We start from the raw sequence: 26,814 nt of genomic DNA on the forward strand, positions 1-26,814 counted from the left end.
TTTCCAATTTTGTATCAAAGAAATTGATAGCGATCATAATTAATATTTTCCTTCAATTAATTTTCTTTGCGTTTCTTTCTAAAATATACAAAGTATTAAAACGAAAGTGTTAAATCCCAAACGAGCTATTTCTTTACACTTATCCACTACTTCTCGCGCGATTACACACCTGTAAAGTAGCTTGAGGCAAAGCGGATTATTAAGAGAAACCGAACAGGTCGTCATGTACAATCGATCAATCGGACAGGTTATTGTGTAATTTGAGGCTTGTGGGGTTTCAAACCTGCTTTCCCGTTCCCAAGCTTCTGCTTATACCGGCCGATCTTAAATAAAATAAATAAATCCACTGCCCAGCAGCCATCACCCCCTATGGCGTCGAGCAAGGATAAATTACCTTCTCATGGTTTGCCAATCATTGAATCGGGTACGGAAGACCCGAGGAAAGTCAGGAAAGATTCCGCGCAAAAAGAAAATTGTTTTCGGTACCTGAGCTCGAAAACTTACGATTCCCAGGCTTCGAAAACGTACGCTTTGCAACACGAAAAGTGCAGTTATGCTCCAGGAAAATATTGTTCGTGATTGATCGGAATCGGACCGGGATCGGACCGTGAACGGATTATGCGCGGACCGAGAGCAGATTGTGAACGGACCGTGACCGAACCGATAGCGTAGATCTGACGACTAACTCTTCGTCGGTGTAAAGAGTTTCGATTTTGGGCGAAACAAACTAACCTGAATGGGTTATAAACTACACCCACCAGGCGTTTAACGCCCGACAATCACTCGGACATTACGCAACTGCATCTGACAGGTCAAAGACGTTTGCTTAATGGCATAATTAAGCTGGTTTCCTGACAATGAAAATAGAAAGTTCCTCGCGTTGATCGATAGAAACGTAATTAGTCTTTGATCATTAACATCTCACGGAAGCTTATAATTTGACGTTGCATCGAGAATAAAAATTGTATATTTTCTATATTTATCTTTCTGTATTTCATAGTATAAAAAATAGATAAAATACTTTACATGGAGATACCATAATTTTCTCTTGCCCGCTCGTGAATCACAATATTCGCAGATTGTTGACAATTCGCAACAATTTGGGGAATATCTTCAGTGACCCGTTGTAGCTACCAGGTTGGACCAGAACTCTGCGTACTCCTTCAAAATGGTTCCACTGCAATTAAAAAGATTAACGAATTAGACTATTTTAATGAATAATAATTTTCTGAAAAAGCGGCTTCGTTAATGCAATTCTATTCCTCAGAAAGAATGTTAATTTTCGCAATAGAAGAACGATCTACCAAAAATTTGCGCTATATAATGTAATTTATATTTTAAATAGTAAATACGTACAAATTCACGTGCTCGAAGCAGGCACGACTCACAGTATACCTCGACCGAAGTGTCTGAAGAACTGGAAACAACTGGGCTCCGACCATGCGTCGAGCGCATGAATTTGTAAACATATACTAACAATAAGTAACTCGTCTCATTGGACCGACTATACATGCGAGTTGTTTAAAACAAAAACAGAAACAAAAAAGGACATGACACAGATACGAAACGAGAAAGAAACTTAGACTCTCGTTCGCGGTAACCCTTTCCGCGGTGGTAGAAAAAAAGTTGGTTGGTTCAAAAACGATTCAACGAGGGTGCACCGAGCCCGAGCAATTCATCCGAACCTTTTCAACCTCGTATGTGAACTTTCTGGCATCTAATGTACCCGGGAAATTCGATGGCTTATTAGCAAGCCTGGCGTGTACGGGTTCATTCGCGGGCAATCGACCGGCGGAAATGATTATTTCCACCGGCTAACGATGTACAATTAGTCTTATTGCGTTATCCTCTGTCGAAGTGGGAAATCCTTCGTCCTCGTTGCAACTTGTGTAACGCAATGTTCCCGGGGAAATTAAATACACGCGTGTTTTCTATTCTAAACGACCATGAATCGCATAAAATCGTTTAATCTTCGAGAGACAAAGGATTATTAGTAAAATTAATTAATTTGATAATTTTATGTCGAGGTTTAGGTGTTTTGTAGTTTTTTATTATAGCGAGAAAAGGTTTTTTGTTTTATAAACTTCCCTTGTACGAATAAGATCTGTGTCTCGGACGGCGGACCATGGAGAGAGCCCCAATTTTAATTTAATTTCGTATTTCATATTATTTTAATTTTCTATATTTTCAAGGGTTAAGTAATTAGAAAATATAGTAATATTTACTGACTGTTATGTTTGATTTTAATTGATTAGATAATGGACACTTTTTCCTGTGTAAGTTCAAATATTTACATTTAATTTAAACAAAGGTGGACTTTTCGCCCACAGTATCCACTTTCCCAGTGTGTTATTACCCTGTGGGTGTGGTTAGTAATTACTATTCCAACTCGGGCTTGTCTGTGATTATTCCTTTTACTCTGTAGCTTGGCTGCGAATGTAATAAACGTCTTTGCTATTTCACGAATATTTCTTAATCATAAAGTAAAATAAATAATGTCGTTCGTTCGCTGGCTGATGCAATTTATTCAGCTAATACTAAACCGAATACTTTCATGAAATTCACATTCTCCAAGTTCTTATTGAATTTCAAATAACAAATAGACACCTCTATCTCCTTCCTAAGAAGTAAATCTTTACTCACGTGAAATATACTCGTCCTCGAGAATTCGGCGGTGCATTCCAAATAAGCGTCGCGTGTTGTTTCACCTCGGGATCAGCATGTGTCACTGCACTGCACTCGGGGTGGGTGTTAGTGTTCTCGGTCTGAGCCCAGGAACCGATCCAGCTGTTTGTATCGGGATCGCGTCCCTGAATGAAGAATCCTTTGAACGGTGCGCCACTGATAGTCACTGAAAAACAAAAGGGTTAACTGAAATACGAATCTCCAGCAAAAATTTCATTAATAAACCAAGGTCCCCCTATATCAAAATTCGCTGCATTAAATAAAATTTGTTTAAATCAATAAAATACATTCAAATATGAATTTTTCAAATTTAGATCACGTTTTACATATTTAAGTAAACATAGGATGCTAGAATTCGCGTTATTCATCGTCTTCCTCGTCCTTCTCTATTTCACTCTAATTGTCCTGGCGACGAATGTTCCAAGTGATTGAGGAAGGACAAGTTAGTTGTAGATTAATCACCGTGAAGTACACTCCTGATAAGAGGAACATTCATTGCTTCTCCAGCTACCTGTATTTCCATTCAGATGAGAATCACCCCTTTCGAACGATTTCTCCTACTGATTTCTCCTACTTCTTTTTTCTATAGTAATGCTGAGAAGGCATTCTAAGCGATTCATTATGAATTATTAAGAACGTGAGTAAACGTCGTTTAAACTAAAGTGGTTCACGGTCAGGGTTGTTTTATTGCGTTATGTCACGGTCAATTTCTTTTATTTCTTTAGTGGTGATAAACTTACTAACTCTATAACTTTTTCTTCAAATGTATTAAGCAATGGATAAGGAATTTCTTATCAGATAATTTCAGAAATGAAACGAAATTTATTTCGCAATGGATTTTACCAACATCTGACCGTGTGATCGGAGAATTCGAAGTTACTCGAAAAACTCGTAAACGAAACAGACAGCGGAACAAGTTTTTCAAGTATCTATCGAAATTGCAATCAGGGTTCGTTCACTCGTGCTCCGAACTCTTTGTGCTTTTCCCTTTTCATCGACACAGTAATTCTCTACTCTGACCATACGCCTTTTTTCTTTTCTCTTTTGATCGATACGCGTTATTATATATAAAAGCGACAAAGGAACACAATTAGGGTGGTCAGGTAGCTAAGCGTGCTTCTATGTCTGATGAAAGCATAAAATTTCGAATTTTAATATTCGAGTATCTAAGAGCATAAAATAGAAGGCTATCAAATTATCTTATAAATCATATTTGATTAAATTAAACTAGCAATCAATGTCTTAATCGTGATATCAAATGAAAAACATCAAAGTGCATTCGAAGTGCATAAAATGTGCAAATGCAATATGCATTGTGAGCATGCAATATGTGGGCGAATTACTTGATGTTGGAATGTGTTTAGCAGACATGTTAGGCTGTCGCATATCTGTCTTTTTGAAACGAGTTTCTTAAGTGAATGAAAAACCAGAACGTGGAATTTATTCTGCTACATATTTACACATCGAGCTGATCGATTGTGCAACATCGTCTACACATAGTTTTGTCCTAAATGAGATACGAAAAAGTTGTTTGACCCAAAGGAGCAATTCTTTTTTTCCTGCAGACTTTTTACTTGCTATCATTCGGACAAAAACACTCGCCACAAATTACAATAAAATATCTAAAGAAAATTCCTTGAATCTCATTTATTTAAATTCAACCCCAGACGTCGCGGTATGACTTTCCTCTAAAAAGTCTTTCGATACTTCTGTTCGAATAAGAATCCCACGAGTGGTCTTTCATTGCTTCATCTTGATGGACATTATAGAAAATGCTTGAAAATATGGCACGAGGACCGGTTAGTGAATCACTAAGCTGACATTTTAGTTAGAGCAAACGGTTGATCGGCCGAGTTTACGCAAACACGGGTCTCGCGCGAGCTCAATATAACGCGATAACAAACTTCATGAATAACATGAATTTTGGACACGTAATTTCGTGGAGGCCAGTGTGTCAGGAACGACTTTCTTTTTTTTTTTTTCATCGACAATTTTGACCGGACGCTATTATTCCGATGATTGAACATGCAGGCCGAACCGCGAACCGCAGAATGCACGATTGTTAGGCGTTTTAGACGCGTTTCAAGTTCCTCGCTGATTGGATCGATTGTTCAGCTCCTCTCGCTTCGATCCATTCCTGACTTTATAGTTCTTCGTCTACCTATATCGTTAATTCGCAATAAAATATGTAAGGGGCCGTTCACAGGCCAAAGTAATTAACTTCACTTTTTGAATCAATTTCTTTAAATATGAAATTAGGTATCATTACCCTTGGACGGCGGACCATGGAGAGAGCCTCAATTTTAATTTAATTTCAAATCATTTTCATCTTCTTTATTTTATTTAATCGATTTGCCAAATGAGTGGCTCGAATGTTATTAAACAAGGAATGCTTAATTAAATTAGTACTTAATTAAATTGATCATCGATGACCATCGTGGCAATTAATACGTTAATTAAACTTTTTAGTGCAAACACAAGTTATATATATTTTGCAGAATAGTCTATGCTTTAAAAGTAGAAAAGGATATTTATAAAAGTAGAAAATGAGAGAAGCATATGTATGTAATAAAGGTGACTCTGCCATTACTCTCTTCTCGTAATAGCCTAGATGATTAACGTTATTTCAAATGAGTTATGGGCACAGATTACATTACCACACATTCTTTTCATCGCGAAGAAAAGTTGCAAGATCGGAAAAGTCAACGAGATTTACGATTGTTGATAGCCAGTGTTGCAAGTGAACGTGCTAGGATGCTTTGTGAGAAAAAATTGTGCAATCTGTTCCCTGTAATCAGTTTTCACTTAATGTTTGCTAATGCATTCTATTCGCACGACATTTTCCTTTGTGTTTCCTTCAATTGTTACAATGCAAATGAACCATTAGAAACTGGATTTTCAACGCACATCTATGTTCTCTAAATACTTTTAACTTTTAATCAACTTTAGATCTAACTTTAATTATTATAAATATGGATAATTCATTTTTAAAATTACACTATTTACACAAGGTGTCAAGTAGCACCGGATCAAGAGGGCTATAGCTCCGGGCCCCCTTGCAAGCCTTCCATTTACTATGTCAAAAAATACTGAATTAATTTTTTTACTATTGTCCTTTTTCGTCACAATTATTTAATTCCATTTAAAATAAATTTCAATTTTTGAACCAAGAGGGTCCCCGAAAGTTTCATAATTCTGGGCCCTGGAGCTTGAAAGAAATCTTAATTCGGTTCTGGTATCAAGTCGAAATATTAATTTGAAAAATAAAATGATCGTATACTGAGTAATTATAAGGTGTCTGACTACATATTATCCTGCCTTCTCTACTGTACCACTTAAAGTGTTAAGTATAACACTGTTAAAAAATAATTCAATAAACATACCGGTAATTTGCGAGCCAGGACCATATTGAGATGATGATGCTGTGAAGGAGTAAGGGCTCGTTTCAACGGGACGTGATCTCGCTGTCCCGTGATGGGGTTCGTTGGGTCTTGATGGTTTCACGCAGGTGTCCACGGGTGCACCATCGGGGAGGCCATAAACGAAAAACACTGAGGAAGCCAGGATAATGGCTATCGCCGTGTTCCTCATAGTCAAGCTCATTCTTCCTCCACCTCTTCTTCTTGACTTTCGTCGATTTTAAATTAGAAAAATAATTATGTTACAAAACCATTGAAAAATTTATGTATACATATAGTATTTTAAAAAGAAGTTTTGATAACTAATTATTAAAAATTTTAAATAGAACTAAATGGACCAATTGAAATGTTAAGTTCATCAAACTTAATTAAATTATTAGCATCGTTGATTTTTCACTCAAAATTGATCAAAAGAAAAATTTAAACGTTTGAAAGGATACAGATGAAATGGAACACTTACTATAATGAAACTAATAAGCGCGAAATTGGAAATTATCGTGTTGGAGGTAGGATCGCTCGAAGGAAACTGCACCACCCAACCATGTACGAGTAAGTCAAACGTGGTCAGATCCCACCATGGGAATCATAAAAGGCAGGCACAATTCACTTTTGCTAAGTATCACTTTCACTTCGATCCCTTCGTTGATTTTATAGCCGGCCGCCTGTCTCATTTCAGTAATCACATTTGCTACTTCTTTCAAAGGTTTCCTTTAAAGAAACCCTTGGACAGATTGTACATCTAATCAAGAGCATGTCCTTAGAACATCCTTATTAAACTTCATAACTAAATAGTAATTAAAGACTAAAAAAATAGTCTTACCTAACTCTTACTTTTCATTTCTTCTTAATTATAATTTTAACTTCAAGCATTACTCTTCTTTCCAAAATTAGCATTTGATAATTTATACTTCCTTCAATTGATTTTATCAAAAAATTTTTTAATTAATAATTTGATATTCCTTCTTAACGATATCTTACATATTCTAAAGTAAAATGTTATTCTTCTTCAAAAATTTCTGTAATAAAAAAATGTGGACTATGAGTAATACAATAATAGTATTTCAAAAACAGTTCGTGTATCGTGTCGATTTGTATCGATTAAAAACTCATTGGAAAGCCTGCAGGTATTGCACGTAATTGTAGTACCCTTACTGAATTAGTTCGTGGAAAAACGTATCACGCATTCTACCCTAGTCATTACATGTTCATAGAGAAGTATGGTGTGTTCCCTTGGTCAGCGTGTACTTTTCACAGTGCTATTGATTTTCCACGAGCTTTCACGACGACGCAACATAAAACATAAAAATATTCACAGTCTGTTTCGTTGGAATAAAATTATACTAACATAATTTTCCAATGAGTCATTTATTTATCGATTACAAATTATATACTATCTTATTTATTCGTGATTCATTTATGCGATAAAATAGTATATAATTAGTAAGTTAAATTAAAGAAAAAAATGTATTTCTTTCAAATTGTAGTACTTGTAAGTGCATACCCGTAAAATTCGCGCGAGAGCTCTCGAGAGCATTTCTTAAAATCTTAAGAATTTCAGTTGAGTAATAGTCACTTCTGTTTACACATTTTAAATTCACGACGACTTCAACTACTGAAAAATTTATTTTAAATATTCCTAAATGATGGACACTATTATAATGTGTTTTGATCATTTTTATATAATACTATGCATACTAAATTTTGAAATTAATTATATTCCAAAAGATATGTATAAAAATAGTATAAACAGATTGCTTTGAATCTACAGTTCATTCAGTGAATATAAAAGTACAATACCTGGTATTCTAAAATCATTTTCTTTTAATTTTTAAATTCTGGTTGATTCGTGGATTTCAAACGCTATAACCATCTATGAGTAAACGTGAGAATTAATCCAAGCGCTTTATTTGATTATTACATATCGGTACGAATTCAATTAAAAACTTACGATTAGAATCAGCAGGTTGATGTCAAATGAAAGAATGCTTTTTCTTCAATTTTTTGAAAGCCAGAGAAGTTCAGAAAATAGAGAATTTTGGATGCTGAAAGAAGGAGAGCCTCTGGATGCTTAGGAGAGACCGAAAACTTCTGCTCTTCCTCTGAAACAAACTACCACTTTCTTCCAAAAATAAAATACATTGTAAAATAATTTTAATTTTCAGATATTATATAATCTACGTATTCCTCGACACTTTACCTTGATATATCAATCACTTCTTATCGGGGAATTAGAAAAAGAAGTGATTGTATTATGACATTCATTAGAAATTAAAAAAAAAAAAAGACAGATTTCTTAAAATATATTTAATGTAAAACATTCATTACTTAAAGTGCAATTTTCAAACATTTCAGTACAGCGGTATTAAAACGAACTTGATTGTGGATTTAATAACAAATCTTACATGTATTTAGTACATTGAATAATAATCGTGAAGAAAAATATTTAATACGTAAACATAATTTTAACACGTATATGTTATACATGCCGTAGGTAAAATTAATAAAGGAAACACTTTAATATAAACTTAGTCAATTTTTGTATAATTTTGTAACAGTTTATTAATGGAAAATAATGGATTAATATTTTTAAGTATCATGTGATATGTACTTTAGGGTTTTGAATTTCAAAAAGGAATATTTCAGAAATATTTTTCGTCTTTTTATTTTATAAACAGGATGTATATTGATTAATGAATCATGAGACTATTTACAATCAGGCATTTCAAGTATATATCGCAGCAGTCGACTTCCTTTTTTTTATGACACGTCTTTAGACAGTCATACTTGCACAATGATAGCTCATATTGTTTACTATGCATGTATATTTACAATGTAACATGATTGCTCTTGAAATATTTCTGACAAGTCAATTTGATAAAATATAGTACCTTCTTTTTATTACGATTTAACAGTTGTATCCCATAAAGCAGGTATACATATATAACAATAAATTATTGAACATTTCTCATTGTTGGATTAATTAAATTACTAACCATAACGCTATTTTCCTTAAAATAGCGGTTAGATATGATTAAACAATTTTCACATAATGTAAACCTTTTTCCAAGTTACAATCAAAAAAACTCAATGATAAAAATTGAACCACAAAAGTGCGACTATTAAATCAAAGCTCTTTGGAATGTTGTTAACAACATAGATATAACTTATAGTGGATCATAAACTCCCAGTGATTCATACGGAAAAGTAACTATACAGATTATGATCAGTGTAAAAACAAAAATATATATAGCATTTAAATAACTTAATCTTGCGATTGATCCTAAAGTATGACTGTAATACATAAAAGTATTATCCATAAAATAATTTCATGATTCTTCCATTAATAATTGTTTACATTAGTAGATATAAGTACGCTAAAGAGAAAAAATTATAATACGTTCTTGATTTTGAATAAAGAAAATTTAGCAATACAATATATAGATTTAAATCCCCCATTATTTTTTCGAATATCTCAACAAAATTTATCGTATCAAACTTCATAAATTATTTTGTAAAACTATTACTAATTTTGGACCGTCCTGCAGTAGACTCAAGAAGTTGCTTGTAAATAGTAAGATATAAAATGTCTACTATTCATTAATATATTATATACAAACCCTACCCTGTTCGGATTGATAATAAATGTAATGAAGATGATTTCTTCGAAGTAAAAAATTATACACTTTTTAAATGGTAAATTTCTGTACCTTTCAATGAATTTTTTTTTTATCACAATAAACATGCAGAAGGTCCAAAATAATGTCTTCTGGTTTTATACAAACCAGTGTTCTTACAATTATAATTACTTCCAGTAGCTTTATATATTATTTTACAATTTATCTTTTAAAAAGAAAAGAATTTAGATAAACCGCTTATTTCCTGTAAGATTAAAAATAGTTACAATCTCCCTTCCCAATCATTCATTAACAGTAAATTTAAGGTAAGAAATACCTAATACTTTTACAATGCAGGATTTTCGAATTTTGGTCCTTTGTTGACTACAATTTCAGTATACGGGCGTTCTTGATACAGTTCTAATACTTGGAACTTTTTAAGAACTAATAAGGTATAGAATTTTTGTGCAACCTAAACAAAAACCAGAAAATTTATTACCATTTTAAATTTCTTTAAATATCTTTTATAAATTGTATTTTTAAATACCAACCTGTTTACGATTATTTTTGTATGCCATTTCCGATAGCGTCAACCTATCTTTGGTTTCTAGTTTACTTTTAATAACTTGGTACATGTGTGCTGCTCTTTTGTTAAGAACTCGTTCTTCAAACTGTTCATAAGTTTCATCTATCTGTTGTTCTTCCTGTTAAACGAAAGCCTCAACTTATGAATATATTCTGATAAATATTAAGCTTCAAGCCACATAGCTGGAATCGTATACATACAGGTCCAACAGATGGTGGGAATTCGTAGTCTTCGTGATTCCATGGAGTCGCGGGCCCTCTTTCGGATATAGCAGGCGTGTGGGGTGGTGGAGGATGTTCATCATATCCGGGATAGGTGGGTACTTGAAGTTGAGCCTATTATACATATCACAATTAATAACTAACATTTCACAATAGTACTATCACATATTAAAAAGCCATATGGAAAATTAACCTGATCATAGCCCATATTTTCCATCTGAGGCATTTCAGCTGATGGCGCAGCTGTAACTTCCGGTTCTGTTGGAATGGTTGGAGTTGGTTCTTCAGGTGCGGCAACAGCCTCGGTTGGAGTAATTTCAGGTATTTCTGAGGGAAGCATAGGTGCTTCAGCTGCTGGTGGTGCCATTTCTACTTCTTCTACAGGAGGCACTACGCCACTGATTTCGGCTAACGATGGTTCCGTTGGTAAAGATACTTCCGGAGGTGGTACTGGGGATTCCGGGGGAGGAAGACTTGGTTGGGCAACTATGCTTGGAACTTCTATTGCTTCGGGGGCGGCTTCCACTGGAGGAGGTACTGGCGCAGGAGGTGGTGGCCTTACCTATAATAAACATAGAATAGTTAAATAAAGTAATGAAATTTTATAATTAATATTTATTGGAGTTAAAAAAAGAAATGTACCTCCTCTTCGAATGGTGCTTTTCGTTTACGACCCATGCGTTTACTTATAATAGATTGTTCAAATGATTCTACTTCCACGGGTTCTCTCATTTGTTCCAAGGGCATACCCTCTTCTTCACCTGCTAAACGTCCAAAGTCTTCATGGTCATAGGACTTGCTTGTTAAGTGTCGTTGATAATTCTATTACCAAGATGAAAAAAAGATGAGACTAAGAATGATAAATATTTAAAAATATAAGAACATTGAAATTACCTTAAATAATACACGTGCCGGTATTGGTCTTCCAGGTAAAGCAAACAATTTTTCAACTCCGCCAGTTTCCTTCCAGTGCATCAATCTTTTCGTGGGTGGTGCCAAATCCAAAGTTGTAATAATATCACTCGTGTCTGATAATTGTGCTTTCATTTCTTCACCAGAAATATTTTTTACTTCATCCACGATAAGCTTACGCTTACGTTTAGCTTTTGTGAATCCTATTTAAATTATTAATATTAAAACATTAGGTTGCGGTAGATAATATTATAATTTAAACGAAATAATACTTTAATGTGACAAACCTTTTAGAGCAGATGCATCAACTGGCGCAAGAGCAAAACTTTCTTCTTCATCGTGTAACAATGTAGTTTGGTCCTGTAGCGGTGGAGCTTCTTCGATAGCTTCCATTGGACGCTCTTCGGGAATAGTAGGCGGAGCAGGTGTAAAACGCCGACTTGCAACACTTGATCTTCCTTCTGCTTCTTCTCCGGTCGCGGCTGGGGAAACGGGTCTGGATTCATCAGAACTGCAAAGAAGACGCAGTATGTAATGTATACAGTGGATAACTAATTAATTAACCATAAAAAGTTGAATACCTCATTCCTCCCATTGGAGATGGTGGTCCTCCAAAGCGATCTCCCATTTCTTCTTCAGATTCATCGTGAACAGAGGGTGGAGCACCAGGGACTACACCTGGTTCTTGTGCTTCTGTTACTGCACTAACCTCAGGTACAGGTACTTCACCCATTGGTGCTTCATCGAATAAACCACCCTCAAACAGACCTCCCGCTAAAAGGGAATACAATAATATGCATAAATTTTATTATAAAAATGATTTGGAGTTTCTTCCGCCGATTACTTACATATAATATCTTGTCCAAGATGTCCACCGAAGCCGTCATCTCTAATAGGCATGTCTATATCCATAGCTTGTGCTGTTACTGATGGACCTGGAACTGGTTCTTTTTCTTTTGGTTCTAAAGTTGCTTCGATTCCTGGCCCATCAGTGAATAACATATGAGTCTAAAAAATTAACATAGCATTTATTCTTGATAAATGACATTAAATCATGACAGTACAAAAGCATACTTGATCCAGTGATGGTTCTACAGCACCAGCATGTCTCAGTAATTCTGGTGGTTCCGCATCAAAACTCATATCACCAAATCCTTGATCATGAGAAACTAAAGCCAGGCTACCATAATCTTCTCTCATGGTTATTTCTTCTGCCCGAGATTGGTTTAAACTAAACTGTGCTTCAATATCAACATCCCTGTAATAAAATACTTATATTGAGCAAATAATACTTGCAAACTCAATAATGTCACTATACACTGCTTGCTCTTACTTTAATTCTGGCATTGCTGTATCAAAATCATGAAAAACTTCAGGTAATGTTATAGCTGTTACAGCAGCTTCTCTATGTTCTTCTGGCAGATCGACCATGCCTGGCCTGAAGGCCATTTTTATTTTGACAAATGCTTCATTACAATCAGCCAAAAGGTATTTAGCCTTCCGTGAGTATATCCTTACGACACCCAATAATAAATGGCCTGAGGTTCTTAGAGCCATTTTTACCTAAAAAATTAAATGTCTCTTTAGTAATTAAATAAATAATTTAAAATAGCTTGGATGCAACAGAGGATACAAAATATAAAAATATCATTATTTTACGAGTTTATATGAAAAAAAATGAGTGGTTCATAAATACCTTTGGCTGTAATATACCATCTACAGATTTTTCAATGTTCGTTTCAAATACATGAGCTTTTGTTAATTTCTTGTCCCAATGAGCGGCTAACCAAATACGAGCCAGCGGCCCCTTTTTGGCCAACACAAAATGTGCGTAAAACATCGTGACTTTATATTATATGAATTTCTGTAAAAAAATCAGGTATCATTAGAAAAATCCTTGAAACCATACGCTGTAATGTTTGTAAACACAAAGCTAAACAGAAGAGTTAATTCATTAATGTGATTTCCCGTTAGCAACACAATTATCACCTTGTAATAAAAAAACTTGTTGATGTGTCAATTAGTAGATAAAGTTACATTTTTTAACGTATATAAATACTCAAATCGAGTCACCAGACTCGAATAAACAGCAATCATAAAATCTTTCCCAATTTAGTAAGATGTCAACATTTTTACACAAGATGGCGTTTCTGTCCGTAATTTTGGCGGTTACGCGTAAGCTGTCGGAAGTGTAGTATGTTCTACTTATTTTTCACATAAAAGATATTACAGTACTCTTTTATCATTGAATCTCAAATCACTGCTTTCATATTTTATGAATAAAATTACATTTAATTGTAATATTATTGATTTGTTGACACATACGGTATATTTCTTTCCACCGCGTCTTCGCAAGCATCTGCAACTATTTTCACTGAACGTTCTGAAACTCCCTCCATTAATGGCGGACCACTTGTATTCGTAAACCTACAAAATTGTATTCCTCAACTTTTTGCTCACATCAAATATTTGTCAAATATTCGAAAAGAATAAAACCCGTTTTATAATTTATTTTCCAAGCAATACGTCAGAGGCAACTACAACATTAACATTGCATTTCAAACAGCGGTAAAACTAATAAAGTATAGCTTTTGGCGATAAAGAATTATGGTCCTATTTCAACCAATGATATTCAAATACCGGTATACTTTTTTCAGAAATACCTTTATCTTTGGACATTTATAATTTTATTTTATTACGAGAAAAATGTATTTTGTGTATTAGAAAATAAAGTTAAAAGAAAGAAATTATATGTCAGTAATATAATATTATTATTATATTATTAATAGTATGTATGTAAATACAGCAAGCGTCGAGGCGAAACTCGGAATTTCGCGTCGGTAAATCAGCCCCGTTTCAAAATGTTTAATAATTGTTAAATTTACAAACTGAGTTTTTTATTACAATACCTACGGTGATAGCGAAAAGCAGATTTTAATTATATATATTGGTTGACATTGTACTTTAATTGAACAAAATTCAGTACAGGTTAAGATCATAACCTAACACTTATGTTAAGTGTATGCTTGATGTCACGAGAGTCCATAACTGCGACGCGCAGGTTGGACGATGGTGGGGGAACGCAGCGAGCTCTCCGCCAATCGCTTTCCACTTCGTCCGAGTATCGCCAATCAGAGCGACAATGCGCAGAAAAGAACGAAAACTGGTCCTTTCGCAGTTATAGACTCTCGAGACATTAATATTCTTATAACTACCGTTAAGTCTTACATTTTTATAGATTATATCAAATATATACAAAGTTTTAACTTATTTTATTAAAATTTTGATTTCATGTAATTATGTTATTTTCAAATAAATATAAATAAAATATATTTTAAGTTACGATTTTCAGAATTAAAGATTTGTTATTGGATCTAGATCTCAGAAGAATGGGAAAAGTATATTCCTATTTTTCACGTCCACTTCGTACATTTAACATTGAAAATCGTACGGAGCGGATTCTTGCAAAATCGAAGCCTACTCCTGCACCTCAGTATCCATATGTAAAGAAACAAAAGGAAATAGTAGATAAATGTAAGCTATTTTCAGAGCATTCAGTCCCAGTTCTTAAAACAAAGTTGTTTTGTTTTGTTTTTATATCAGAAATGATAATCACCACAATTTTTCTGAAGTTCATTTTTGTTTCAGTGTATCCAAATTTTATGGAAACCCACTTAAAGAAGGATACACAGTTGGATGACCGATTAAAACAAGTTTTTGTTGAGTCTGATAATCAAAAGGTATGTTTATCTCAAAAAAGTTTCTACTGATATATGATCTATGATTTAGAAAAATATTTTCTTACTATTAGGTTGAAGTATCACCTTCAACTAAATCATTACCACAAGATAGAAGTCAAACTCCTCTGTTTGAATATGGTGTTTATGTATCAGATGTAATTCCTGAGGGTAAATGTTCCTTAAGGCAAGCATTGGATTTTATTTCCAAGCATAATGAAAACCCTACTGAATATTCTGCGAAGCAAATAGCTCAAGAATACAAATTAGATAAACAAGTAGTGGGTGAGTGTATATATATATTTAGACCTATGTTATTATACTGCACAATTATTGATACTATATTGTCTTTTTTTTAGAAAATATTTTAAAACATTTTAAAATCCCTAATGTTAAGCAACTTAAACGGCGGCAAATTGATTGGACTCCAGTTGAAAAGACAGACTAGTATTTGTATCTAAGAAATTAATATAAATGTGTAGATAATATGTAAATAATACTGTATTATTAAATAAATTACTTATTTCAATTCAGTTAATTTTATTTTTAAATATTTATTATTCACTTTATTAAAATCAAATTATAAAGAAAGAATATCGTTTTATTTGGAAATAGTATTTTATAAATTCTTCGTTTATTCTTCGAAGTAGAATTCAATTTTTTATACATACCATAAATTACATTTATTTACAAAATACAATTGTTTATGCATTTACTTAAATTTTCGATACTCATAAGACTTTTCAATTTGTTATTTCTCTTTATATCCTACCTTTTATTAAAATAAACCATGATACTGAAACAAGTATACTAAATTGGCAGTAGCACTAAAAAGAGAAAGGAAATTTCAATATACAATTATTAATTTAGATACAGATGTTTGCTTTCTTCGCAAATAATTTTTTAATTTCGCTATAGTAAGGATTGTTCACTAGATTTTTACAAATCTTCCTTACCTTTAATTAACTCCGTATACCTGGAAGATTGACAATATAACAAAATTCGAAAAGGGTGGTTGAATTATAAATAATATTTGTATACTTACTAAATAACATATGATAAATGAAAACAATAACAACTAATTCATGGAACTGTTTAAAAGTGGAAGATGTTGAGTGAGAATGGCCGAAAAACAGTCCTTCATCGACCGGACTCAACTCTGGAATGGTTGCAGTTTTCGTCAGCATCCAATCGAAGGCATTCATTTTTAATCGCCTTTTTAATTCTGGACCAACTTCCTCTCTAATTCGACGATTATAATTATTTAACCATCGTCTCTGTACACAGATATAAAATAAAGTTATACCTTTCCGTATTTCTCAATTCTCCATCTCATTTTTTTAAATAAAAGAAAACTCACATGAGATGGGTTTAACATACTAATGTCAATTAATTTTGGCTCATATGGAACCAGGGTGATGTCTCTGAATTTTAAAAAAGTTTCAGAGTTTTTCTGTAAAAACACATTTACCATAAGATCAAACTGGAATTTAAAAAATAATTTTGAATAATCTAGCAACGTACTGATTTGCCTGCTTCCACAATTTCGAGGACATTTTCTAAACGCACACCGAAATCTCCTTCTTTGTAGTATCCTGGCTCATTGGACAAGAAGAATCCTGGTTTCAATTCCACTGGTCCACACACTTTATCTGATGATGGAACTTGCATGTAGGACACACCAATGGGTGCTAGAAATTTATAAAATTATAGTTTTATTATTTACAATATAATGATCGGAAAACATTGCTAAATCCTCTGACGATTCATTAAGATCCAAAGTGTTAATTAAAAAATTTCCAAGACTGAAGTGAAAGATTCATACGAACGAGGATATTCATAAAAATATTTTCAATTTTTACTAAATGATGAGACAAACATTCATGGACAGACAGGAAGTGCCCTATCCCATGGCCAGTTCCATGCAGGTAGTCGTATCCAACGTTCCACAATGGTGCTCTTGCAACAATGTCCAATTGATTAGACTTCAAGCTGTTTGGAAAAATCAAAGACGACAATTGTATTGCACCAATTAACACCCTTGTGTATGCCTTCCTCTGTTCCTCCGTTGGTGTACCAAAATGGAGAGTCCTCGTGATATCCGTCGTCCCATCTAGAAAAATGAGATTAAACTAGACCATCAAGTTAAAAATAATTATAAACCCTTATTACCTAGATACTGTCCTCCAGAATCAACCACCAATGTGGACGTTGTTCCAATTTTAATATTAGTGAGATTGTTGGGTTCATAATGAGGGATGGCAGCATGAGGTCCATATCCAGCAATGGTTGGGAAAGATATGCCTTTATTTTTGTCTTGTTCGTAACGAAACTCATTCGCCAGCCTGGCTACCTGCATCTCATCCCAACCATCCGAATTCAATTCGTATTGTTCCTCCATGTAAGCGAGAAAATCGCACATCGCTATTCCATCCCTTAGGTGAGACCTTCTCATCCCTTCAGCTTCGACCTCGTTCTTTTCGGCTCTTAGACTTAATACCGGGGATGGTTTTGGCAATCGTTTTTCCGGTGGGATCTGCAAATTGATAATTCAATATCGTATTACTTCGAATTTAAGCTACACATTTCATTCAAATTTTTAGGACGTAAAATTAGGGTGAGGCTTAAATTCGTAGTGAATATTTTAACATCTTATTTCTACCAATCTTCCACTCCTCAATTTGGAGATTGCAGTCCTGGAAAAATATCCCTGAAGAAATGATTGAAATATTTTTTACTAAATCTTTTCCTATTTTTCAATACCTATTATGAAATCATTTTTTCCAATTTTCTAATTTTAAAATCCTACTGCGGCTTAAATTCAAAATGATTCAATAATTACAACCCAAATGCATTATCATTGGCGATGGATTTAGTGGTGAATTTAATCTTTGTTCCTCCACTTAAATTTATAAACGAACATCTAAAATATCAAATACAATATTTTTATTTCATGCAAACAATTCGAAAGAGGGATTGTGGTGGTAGGGTACGATCGTTGCCGAAGCTGAAGAACTGCTCTCTGACTCCTGATGCCGCGGGCGTTCAGGCGTCCCGAAGCTCCGGCTACCATGCCGAGGAGTAGGTGAATCTATCCACCACCGTGAACATCGTCTAGCATCACGTGTTTCCATAGTACTATATGTTTTTTATAGTAACAATCGCGTTCTCATCGTTTCGATAATGAGAACTTTGTGCGAACGGAAGAGACCTGTCCCTGTTTAGTCTACACGTCTATGAAGGTGTGTCAGCTCGTCACATGGGGATCAAGCTAAGCTCAACAAGCTCTATGGTGACAGGAGAACATGTCGAAGAAGGTGTACATTCGCCTAGGATTATCCGCTCTAACACTTGTACAGTCGAACCCCTATTCCCTATGCGTTTAGGCGGGAAAGAGGAAGCGACTTTGATATTTTTTTTATTTTAAATGATTTATGATATTAGTACGGTATATTAATTATTTGTTACTAATTTTGTACGTACAGAATTAAATATTTCCATGGAAGCACCTGGACTATAGGCACATCGTGTTGGCAGCCATACTATGTTCCAGGCTTGGGACATGGTTCGCAAATCGTACCAAATGGACGTGTAATTATGCCATCTGCAATAGTAATTTTTCTTATACAAATTATAATACTTAATACTTTAATGGCTGCCTCCCTTTTTATATCCGTTATCGACAACGTATGAAAAGCAGGCATTGTATAGAATGCCTGGCGTTTTAGAGCAAAGTATGGAATATCCGAATTATGTATAATAATATCTAGGCATTATATAGAATGGCAATTTAGGCAAAGTATTAAAAGAGAGTCATGAAGAAGCTTTTATTAAAAAACGTATATGAAAAATATAGGACCTTTTTATTGAGAAAAACAAGTGAAAATAAAATATGAACCTACCTGTTGCAACAAGGAAAGAAAGAATTTAATTAAGAATTGTATTTAATTGTTTTTCTCACAAGAAAAGTAAATCTTGGAAAGAGAGTCATGAAAAGGCCTTAATTAAAAATACATAAACAAAAAAGGAAAATACATTACCGATAACATATTTAAGCTGAGTATACAGATAAGGTGATACTTATAGAAATTTTCAGAATTAATTACAAGTGCAATATTATACAATTTATCAGTAATAATTCTTCACTTACTTCACGCAATTCGCGTGGGTGCATACATCCATTTTCAAATGTACATCAACAGACATTGGGATCTTGTGCTTTGGCGCAAACAAATGTATCGATCCCAATGTGATAACCGCATAAGCTCTAAGAACAGGGGTGTTCGGCAAATCGTATCCACGAATATTGAAAAGCCATGCTATCTCGTCGAGAGCGGTAAGGACCAGTGCATCGGCTCCAGAAATTTCCATTTCATCCCGAACTGATTGAATCTTGTCCTGCCAGGCTCTTCCGGAATACTTGTCTTGCAACGGATACGCCGGATGTGTATTGTAATTCGGTCGACCGACCTGCCAGATCAAGTCCACCAGGTTGTTATGGACAGGAACCAATCTCACGGACGAATTTGCTGGATACGAACGCTATTGTTAATTAGGGATACTCTAATAAATCATATGAAATGATTTTTAAACGGTAGCAACTGTGATAAAGTCACGAGATATTACAGTAAATCATACAAAGTGTAACAGGCAGCTTAATTGAAGTGTTTCATTTTTACGAATTGCTGGGTGGAACGCTATGATGATACGTATAAATTTCATGCTCGTTTGAACTGACGGGTTCAATGTTTTTACGGACTTTTATTACCTAATTCATCTTCCCACATTTCCCAGTCGATGGCAGAGACGAGCGTTGGATCAGCGCCAATACGCGCGATCGCTCGACTTTGGAACTGGTGCTTCAACCATTCCGTTATGGAAGGAACCTGCATGATCAATAATAATGTTGAAACATGTTGCAAGATATTGTGTAACTATCCTATGTAGTCATAGTACTTTACATAAGTGTAAACTAATTTTCTATGATGCTACGATAAAATTACAAAATAATAAAAAAAATACCATACATCCCCATATGTTTCTTTTTTCGATTTCTTTTTTTCGTATTTCCCAAAATAAAATATTTTTAATTTTGATATTTTTATATAATGAAACCACTCAGAAAGCCCCATTCCCATCTCCCCCATACTGAGTACAGGAGATGAACGATCATCGATGACTGAGAAACTGAACAAAGTCAGCTTCTCAAGTCTTCCTCACGCTCAAGGAAAGGAGCTGTTCCTCCTCATCGTGGTTGCATCAACTTCTGTTTTGAACCAGAAGGGAGACTAACTTACTACAGAAATGATCCTGTGAAGTATAGTCTTAACTTTCAACTGTCGCTGTGGCTCTTATATAGCGCTTACGGTGAAATATCCGATGCGGGAAAACGTTTGGCTCTGTTAGCCATCTGGTACCAGATAGCGCAACTAAGCGAATCATATATATTGTATATGGCTACGTACAGTACGAGTCATTGGATTTTAATTATCTCCGTTATTAATCAAGATGTGAAAAAAGATTATTTATAAAAATTACATTATATCGAAAGAACTATAATATAGCAATAATAATAATTTTTTTCAAGTGATGAATTTTCAGAGATTTAAAGGTCAATTTCAGTTTTTAGGGCTTTCTTAATAACTGTGTAATTATTAAATTAAATGCATAAAATAATAACTTAAATTAAATTATATCATTTTTTTCATATTTTAATAAATAACTCTTTAATAATTAATCTGATCAACTTAGAATTAATTCTTCTTCTTTTTTGCAACAATTGTCAGCTATTTTTTGTCTATTTTTAAAATTCTGAGAATAGATTCTATCTGCATTTACTTCTCCTCTGCCACGTTTCATCAGTATCCAATTGCAGTCAAGCTGATGGTCTGCCTGAATGTGATACCTCCCATCAGTCCAAAGTACAGCTTTGTCAAAGGTAATAACAGCTTCTCCGGCACTACCGTAGAATCCAGTGATGAATTCTCGCCTCATATCACGGGGATCCAACGAAGCGCTCTGATAATGACAGAGATCACAATTTAATATGCTCGTGACGTTGACAATTTGATTTATTCGAAGTTACGAGGCTTTGATCATTATTTGAATGAATGGATGATAGCAGCACTTGTGATTAGAAAGCTTTTCAGTACTTGGGGAAAATCGAAAGGCACACCTTGGAGAAATTTTATTAAATCATTTTTTTAGTTAAATTAGAAAGTAAAAAAGTCAAGGGAAGCTTGAGAAATCTGCGAACGCGAAATCTCACTCGAATGGTACCTCCACCGGGCCCTCTCGGCCATGATTAACGATGTTCACTGTCTGAAAATTCAAGTACATTCAAGAAAAATATAACTGAAGTAAAGAGACAGTGTTGTAAATTAATTAAAAAAAAGTTAATAATAATATTTGATTTCAGATTATTTTCTAACTTTCTATTTAATTATTTCTAAAGTAGTATGAAACATCTGTGGTAATCACCTGATGTGCATCATCGGAAGTAACGATGTAGCCATCAAGAGGTGGTCCTTGAACGGAAGCTACTCGACTCATTTCCGATCTTAATTGTTTTAACCTTAATGAAGTGTCTTGTCTGTTGGCGGGTTGTTTATGTATCACTGCTGGACAGTGGGATCGTTTTGCTCCATTATAGTTGAGCGGTGGATCCATAATTTCATTTTGAAGATAGTATGCATCTGTCACACCTGTGTAACATTACAAATTATTTTTCATTAGAAATATATGTGTTTTAAAATGCAAAACGTGTCTATTTGTTATATATTATTGTGTTATGTGTGTAATCTTTACACTTAGGAAATAAAATGTGGCTAAAAACTTGATTATAATTATTGGTTTATTATTTTGTTATTATTTGCTATTAAAAAGTAGTTGTATTGAAAATAAAAAATTAATTTCACGATATTGGAGGCGCCGGGCATCGATCCCGGTACCACTCGCATGCTAAGCGAGCGCTCTACCATGTGAGCTACGCCCCCAGTTAAAGAACTCTTGTTTAAATCATTTTATAATCTAAAGTAAGATTACACACTTATTTTACATAAATATTGACCAATATTTGCAATAAATATATCATTACATTAGTAGAAAACCTTACTATTTAAAATAAGTAACCATTCATCAAGAATGTAGGTTTCAATCACATAAAATTTTTTAACATATGTATATATGTATGTATATATAGTACAATTAATAATTATTTTAAACCAAAATTATAGTATAAAAATGTTGATAATATCCATTCATAAGAATCTGACATAGAACATGTATTGCATTGATCTGTATATTTTTTTCTTTAATTTAATACTTTTTATAAATCTGAATCAAGATTGACCCTACCCTGGGTCAAATGTCATGTACATCCTGTGGGAATCCAGAGGGTGTGCTGAGTGGTGCTCAAATAATAGGAAAGCAGATTATTCGAAGAGGTTAAATATTCCCAAATACAAGTTTCGATCGGTTTTCACACGAACTTAGTATATTTTATTTGCTTCTGATTTATCTTCACAATTTTCCAATTGTAATAATAAACAATCCCTCATTATGCATCAATTTAATCATTTTCATGAATGAAACCGTGTTTCATTTTTATTACATATGAAACAGTTACATTTCTTTGTTCAATGTAAAAAAATCAATATAAGACAGGAATTAAGAGATGAAAAAGAATAAACTTTCTATTTGGACTGTACCAGGTTACCGGTGTAACCAGGTCACCAAATTGTTTAATTTAATAATTTAACGTAAATATCAAGTAATATTAAATATGTTACTAGGAAAGTAGAAACGTTGGAGAGGTGAGTTTTACTCCGTTGTAACTTTACAATTTTCACCCTTGCAAGTTTTCCGTGCTGCGCTCCAATAAACGTCACGAGGTTTCGCGCTTCTTTTCTTTTTCTTTGCTCGACCACCAGAACGCCCTTGATTTTGCTTCACTAACAACCTACGAAACGATTGTATACTGGCTTTCTTTATTTCATTTTACTTCATTAAACTGTAATACGAAAATTCCAAAATTGGAATTTTTACAGAAAATTAATGTTTTCAGTAATACTGAATGATCAATTATTTTCTTACAAAAAATATGAATTCAAAGGAATTAAAAAATCGTGTTTCTAAAAATAAACTATAATTTCAAATGTTATAAATATCACTTAAATAATTACATTTGATTCTAGCGTCTCAACACATGGCCATGCATGCGTGTCTAATTACGCATCCGTGTAATGCTTGACAATTTGTTTCGCTTTACGAAAAACAATATTTAGCTAACGTTTCATCTGTTCGTTCGTTTTCCCGGATAATTCCGGAAGTCGGGATGACAATAAAGATGATAACGTCGATCAGAATAAATTCAGGATATCCTATACTTTTAGTCGTTTGACAAAATTATAGTTGTTCGTTATTATGACCGACGAATAGGAAAAAAAGTATCGTCGCAAGGATTATCCATGCTCGTACTATCATGTTTTCCGGCGTACACCGTTTACGTAATGTATTTTTCCACAGCTTGTCATTTCAGATCTCGGACGAGTGATCGCAGGATATTCGCCTCTATAAAAGCAACGGATAGCTATAAGTTCAGTTAGAATCTCGAAATGTGGCTAGCTAACATTTTGCTTTACGGATTTTTATTTGTTTCGGCGAATGCGGAACAGGAAGTGCAATTGGAGATTCCTCAGGGAATACTGAAGGGATTGAAAACCGAGACTATACTGAAAAATAAACATTATTACAGTTTTAAGGGCATCCCTTACGCGAAACCAAATGTGGGCCCTAATAAATTTCAAGTAAGCGAACGATTAGAATTATTCTTTAGCAAATTCATTAAATTTATTATAAATGCTGTGATATTGAGATAATAATAATTTATAGGCACCTGAACCCGCGGATCCTTGGGAAGGGGTGTACGATGCAACCATGCATCGTTTTACGTGCCCCTTTTATTGCATAGTCAAAAAGGGCCTCATCGGCGATGAGGATTGTTTATATTTAAACGTTTACACACCAGTTCTGGATAAAGAAGCTCGCAAAGCTGTGATGGTATGGTTCCACCCTGGTGGATGGAATTCTGGTATGGCTGATGATACATTATTCGGACCGGATTTCTTAATTGAAAACGATGTGGTAGTTGTTACTATCAATTTCAGACTTGGTGCTCTTGGTAAATAATTTAATAAATATAAAACGAACGTCGATTAGTTTTCATTTAGAAAATTTATGGCTAACCATTATCGATTGATTTTCTTTTCGTTTCAGGATTTTTGAACACGGGAGACAAAAGTGCTCCCGGAAACGCTGGAATGAAGGACCAAGTAATGGCACTGAAATGGGTAAAGGATAATATACACTTCTTTGGTGGTTGTCCAAATAGAGTTACCATTTTTGGTCACAGTTCTGGTGGAGCTTCCGTAGAGTATCATATGTTATCCCCTATGTCCGAAGGTGAGGATTATTTTCAGAAATTTTAATAGTATTCTGACTAAACTGAATTCTATTTGTTTTGTTGTATTTCAGGTTTGTTCAGCGCAGTTATTCAGCAAAGTGGAACGATTGTTAATCCATGGGCGATGACGTACAATCCCAGAGAACTCGCTTTTAAGTTAGGAGAGGCTCTTGGAATACAGACTACTGATTCTGAGGAATTGGTTCAAAAATTGACCGAAGTTCACGTGAAAGATATCATTGCTGCATCGAATGAAATAATGAAGAGTGAGGTGAACCATTTGAACAATATTTTCTTAAATCTATTGAAATCTTAGTTTTTCAAATCTTCTGAAATTTTAGAATATTTTGAATGGACATATGTTCGCTTTCGTCCCGTCTGTTGAAGTGGACTTGGGACAGGATTTATTTTTGCCAACTGATCCCTGGACATTATTGAAGACTGGAAGAATTGCGAATGTGCCTTTAATGACTGGAGTTGTCACCGATGAATGTATATTTGATGCCCAACGTTGTATGTAACACCAAGATTATTAATTTCTCACTTGTATACTTTATCGATATTAACATTTTTTCTATTTCATAAATTTTACAGTGTTGATAGACGACATTGAAGTATTGAACAGTGAACCAGAAAGATTTCTGCCAGACGATTTGAACATCACCGATTCAGATTTGAAGAAGAAAACTGGTGAATGTTTAAGAAAATTCTATTTTGGCGATAAACAAGTATCGAAGGACGATTTGAAAGAATACACCACGGTAATTATTATTATTTGCATTTATGTATATTTGAAATTAATGTCTATACGTTGCAGATGTTAAATGATGTTTTCTTCAACGCGGGAGAGCTGTTATCACTCGATATCATAAAAGCTCGAAATTCAGCTGCAATTTATGAGTATCTATTTTCTTATCAAGCTCCATTTGGTCTTATGAAAAATCTATTTGGTATTAGTGATGGTAAGCTGCTGCTTTTCAATCAAAAAGCATTTATAATAGTATTAAAATTTTTATATAAAATATTCCTTTCTTTGTAGGAGTTGCACATGGTGACGAATTGGGTTACCTCTTTTATTCTCGAGGTTTCAAAAATTTACCAGAACCTGGTTCTCCTGCAGAAAGAATGACAAATATTTTAACCAAACTGTGGACGAATTTTGCCAAAGACGGGTTCGTAACTTTTCTTACTAATTACGTGAAATTGCTTCGAAATATCTATTAATAATTATTTTTAGTAACCCAACATCGAAGTTGGACGAGGATATCAATGTGAACTGGGAGCCCCTGGGAGAAGATAATAATTACATGAACATTAATCAAGAATTGAAAATGGAGAAGGATCTATTCCGAGATAAACATGACTACTGGAAGGAGAAGTACAAAAATGTCATGCCATAAACTGTATGACATATTATCCATAGAACTATCTGAATATAACTAGAAACTAGAAAATATCATTATAATCACACTACGTTATAAAAGTGTATATTAATAAATAAACACTTTTACTTCGTTTTAGAATTACGACATCATTTAGAATTCGTATCATTGAACAGCGGAGCCTGGGTCAATCGTGACCCAAACAAGGATATTAATCTAAAGTTAAATGTTGAATATATTGATTTTTCATATATTTATTTTCATATATTAGAAGAATAATTTTTAAAGGAACATTGTAAAATTTAGAAAAATTAAATTAAATTGAAATTAGGGTTCCCTCCATGGTCCGCCGTCTGATGGTTAAAATTAAAGAAAGTAACAAAACATCTCTCAATCAAAATAATAAAAAATAAACATCGAATATTGCTAAATAACAAAAATAAGTTTCATTTACAATTCTATATCCTACAGTAGAGCCACAGTACCACTTTTAACCCACCGAAGGTTGCACGGACGCGTTGAAATGTCTTTGATTACGTTACCAAGGTATTTCCTGCTTTCCATTCACTGAACACCATTTTATGTTCTTCTCGTCTCGCCTCGTTCTTGCCTATTGGTTCACCACTCGCATTCCTGTTCCGCGAGGACCAGGCTCGCATGAACCATTAGAAACATATTCGCCCATTGATTCGTCCAACGGGATGCCTGCAACGCGAATCGTGGAACAGGTGCGGGAACCCCCTCGAAGTTGCGAAAGAAGGGTTAAACGAGTTCGCCATCTTAACGGTTCCGCAA

General features: G+C 34.1%; 5 protein-coding genes and 2 non-coding genes across 19 annotated transcripts in view; 2 read left to right on the plus strand and 5 right to left on the minus strand.

The window, feature by feature from the left end:
* Positions 1-951: 951 nt before the first annotated feature.
* On the minus strand, positions 952-8,355 carry LOC117601273 (ferric-chelate reductase 1). Its single transcript, XM_076688563.1, has 7 exons — positions 8,053-8,355; positions 7,902-7,974; positions 6,925-7,120; positions 6,565-6,843; positions 6,069-6,312; positions 2,644-2,851; positions 952-1,177 (listed from the first exon to the last, which is right to left on the minus strand). The coding sequence occupies exons 5-7, from the start codon at positions 6,286-6,288 to the stop codon at positions 1,114-1,116; spliced, it is 492 nt and encodes a 163-aa protein (XP_076544678.1). The 5' UTR covers positions 6,289-6,312; positions 6,565-6,843; positions 6,925-7,120; positions 7,902-7,974; positions 8,053-8,355; the 3' UTR covers positions 952-1,113.
* A 419-nt stretch (positions 8,356-8,774) lies between these two features.
* vtd (RAD21 cohesin complex component verthandi) lies at positions 8,775-13,864 on the minus strand. Of its 3 annotated transcripts, XM_034317830.2 has the most exons (14): positions 13,427-13,756; positions 13,134-13,301; positions 12,771-13,000; positions 12,512-12,695; positions 12,286-12,445; positions 12,019-12,211; positions 11,725-11,948; positions 11,420-11,640; positions 11,168-11,347; positions 10,719-11,087; positions 10,505-10,639; positions 10,270-10,422; positions 10,056-10,190; positions 8,775-9,983 (listed from the first exon to the last, which is right to left on the minus strand). In XM_034317830.2, the coding sequence occupies exons 2-13, from the start codon at positions 13,275-13,277 to the stop codon at positions 10,065-10,067; spliced, it is 2,319 nt and encodes a 772-aa protein (XP_034173721.2). In that variant the 5' UTR covers positions 13,278-13,301; positions 13,427-13,756; the 3' UTR covers positions 8,775-9,983; positions 10,056-10,064. The 3 variants fall into 3 exon arrangements, with proteins under 3 accessions (XP_034173721.2, XP_034173720.2, XP_034173719.2); XM_034317829.2 differs by lacking the exon at positions 13,427-13,756 and adding an exon at positions 13,763-13,864 and having other exon boundaries at positions 8,775-10,190; XM_034317828.2 differs by having other exon boundaries at positions 8,775-10,190.
* A 202-nt stretch (positions 13,865-14,066) lies between these two features.
* On the plus strand, positions 14,067-15,707 carry LOC117601272 (NADH dehydrogenase [ubiquinone] 1 alpha subcomplex assembly factor 4). 5 transcript variants are annotated; one of them, XM_034317846.2, is made up of 5 exons: positions 14,067-14,190; positions 14,816-14,971; positions 15,086-15,177; positions 15,249-15,459; positions 15,534-15,707. In XM_034317846.2, the coding sequence occupies exons 2-5, from the start codon at positions 14,827-14,829 to the stop codon at positions 15,620-15,622; spliced, it is 537 nt and encodes a 178-aa protein (XP_034173737.1). In that variant the 5' UTR covers positions 14,067-14,190; positions 14,816-14,826; the 3' UTR covers positions 15,623-15,707. The 5 variants fall into 5 exon arrangements, with proteins under 5 accessions (XP_034173737.1, XP_034173736.1, XP_034173734.1 ...); XM_034317845.2 differs by having other exon boundaries at positions 14,130-14,277; XM_034317843.2 differs by lacking the exon at positions 14,067-14,190 and adding an exon at positions 14,204-14,730.
* Positions 15,708-15,828: 121 nt separating this feature from the next.
* LOC117601396 (xaa-Pro aminopeptidase ApepP) overlaps positions 15,829-26,814 on the minus strand; it is a 31,265-nt gene continuing 20,279 nt past the window's right edge. For 2 of the 7 annotated variants that reach the window (XM_034318079.2, XM_034318077.2), the window contains exons 3-13: positions 21,655-21,878; positions 21,454-21,495; positions 21,013-21,192; positions 19,943-20,060; positions 19,325-19,703; positions 18,658-18,778; positions 17,347-17,710; positions 17,054-17,287; positions 16,699-16,865; positions 16,535-16,627; positions 15,829-16,451 (exon numbers count right to left, since the gene is read on the minus strand). In XM_034318079.2, the coding sequence (XP_034173970.2) occupies positions 16,137-16,451; positions 16,535-16,627; positions 16,699-16,865; positions 17,054-17,287; positions 17,347-17,710; positions 18,658-18,778; positions 19,325-19,703; positions 19,943-20,060; positions 21,013-21,192; positions 21,454-21,495; positions 21,655-21,878 (2,237 nt within the window). In that variant the 3' untranslated portion in view covers positions 15,829-16,136. Of the gene's footprint in view, positions 16,452-16,534; positions 16,628-16,698; positions 16,866-17,053; positions 17,288-17,346; positions 17,711-18,657; positions 18,779-19,324; positions 19,704-19,942; positions 20,061-20,201; positions 20,643-21,012; positions 21,193-21,453; positions 21,496-21,654; positions 21,879-26,814 lie in introns of those variants that run through there. The other 5 variants (XM_034318082.2, XM_034318081.2, XM_034318078.2 and 2 more) reach the window with 5 other exon arrangements.
* LOC117601790 (small nucleolar RNA U3) lies at positions 20,288-20,501 on the minus strand. Its single transcript, XR_004580802.1, has one exon. It is a non-coding gene; the product is annotated as a small nucleolar RNA U3 (small nucleolar RNA).
* TRNAA-AGC (transfer RNA alanine (anticodon AGC)) lies at positions 22,097-22,169 on the minus strand. The gene has a single exon. It is a non-coding gene; the product is annotated as a tRNA-Ala (tRNA).
* On the plus strand, positions 23,765-26,466 carry LOC117601397 (esterase FE4). Its single transcript, XM_034318083.2, has 9 exons — positions 23,765-23,981; positions 24,067-24,355; positions 24,451-24,636; positions 24,709-24,908; positions 24,979-25,150; positions 25,232-25,398; positions 25,455-25,599; positions 25,677-25,809; positions 25,875-26,466. The coding sequence occupies exons 1-9, from the start codon at positions 23,790-23,792 to the stop codon at positions 26,035-26,037; spliced, it is 1,647 nt and encodes a 548-aa protein (XP_034173974.2). The 5' UTR covers positions 23,765-23,789; the 3' UTR covers positions 26,038-26,466.

Source organism: Osmia lignaria, chromosome 6, assembly GCF_051020975.1.
Source record: "Osmia lignaria lignaria isolate PbOS001 chromosome 6, iyOsmLign1, whole genome shotgun sequence".
NCBI lineage: Eukaryota > Metazoa > Arthropoda > Insecta > Hymenoptera > Megachilidae > Osmia > Osmia lignaria.

Excerpts from the sequence above, each read along its gene's own strand:
- LOC117601273 (XM_076688563.1), bottom strand. The coding sequence starts at position 6,288 with ATGAGCTTGACTATGAGGAACACGGCGATAGCCATTATCCTGGCTTCC. Across the intron at positions 2,852-6,068 it reads TCCTGGCTCGCAAATTACCG|TGACTATCAGTGGCGCACCG; the intron begins GTATGTTTATTG and ends TTTGTTTTTCAG. Across the intron at positions 1,178-2,643 it reads CGAGGACGAGTATATTTCAC|TGGAACCATTTTGAAGGAGT; the intron begins GTGAGTAAAGAT and ends TTTTAATTGCAG.
- LOC117601272 (XM_034317846.2), top strand. The coding sequence starts at position 14,827 with ATGGGAAAAGTATATTCCTATTTTTCACGTCCACTTCGTACATTTAAC. Across the intron at positions 15,178-15,248 it reads TTGAGTCTGATAATCAAAAG|GTTGAAGTATCACCTTCAAC; the intron begins GTATGTTTATCT and ends TCTTACTATTAG. Across the intron at positions 15,460-15,533 it reads ATTAGATAAACAAGTAGTGG|AAAATATTTTAAAACATTTT; the intron begins GTGAGTGTATAT and ends TCTTTTTTTTAG.
- LOC117601397 (XM_034318083.2), top strand. The coding sequence starts at position 23,790 with ATGTGGCTAGCTAACATTTTGCTTTACGGATTTTTATTTGTTTCGGCG. Across the intron at positions 24,909-24,978 it reads ATGAAATAATGAAGAGTGAG|AATATTTTGAATGGACATAT; the intron begins GTGAACCATTTG and ends CTGAAATTTTAG. Across the intron at positions 25,810-25,874 it reads ACGAATTTTGCCAAAGACGG|TAACCCAACATCGAAGTTGG; the intron begins GTTCGTAACTTT and ends AATTATTTTTAG.
- vtd (XM_034317829.2), bottom strand. The coding sequence starts at position 13,277 with ATGTTTTACGCACATTTTGTGTTGGCCAAAAAGGGGCCGCTGGCTCGT. Across the intron at positions 12,212-12,285 it reads TCTTGGACAAGATATTATAT|CGGGAGGTCTGTTTGAGGGT; the intron begins GTAAGTAATCGG and ends ATTCCCTTTTAG. Across the intron at positions 11,949-12,018 it reads TCTCCAATGGGAGGAATGAG|TTCTGATGAATCCAGACCCG; the intron begins GTATTCAACTTT and ends TCTTCTTTGCAG.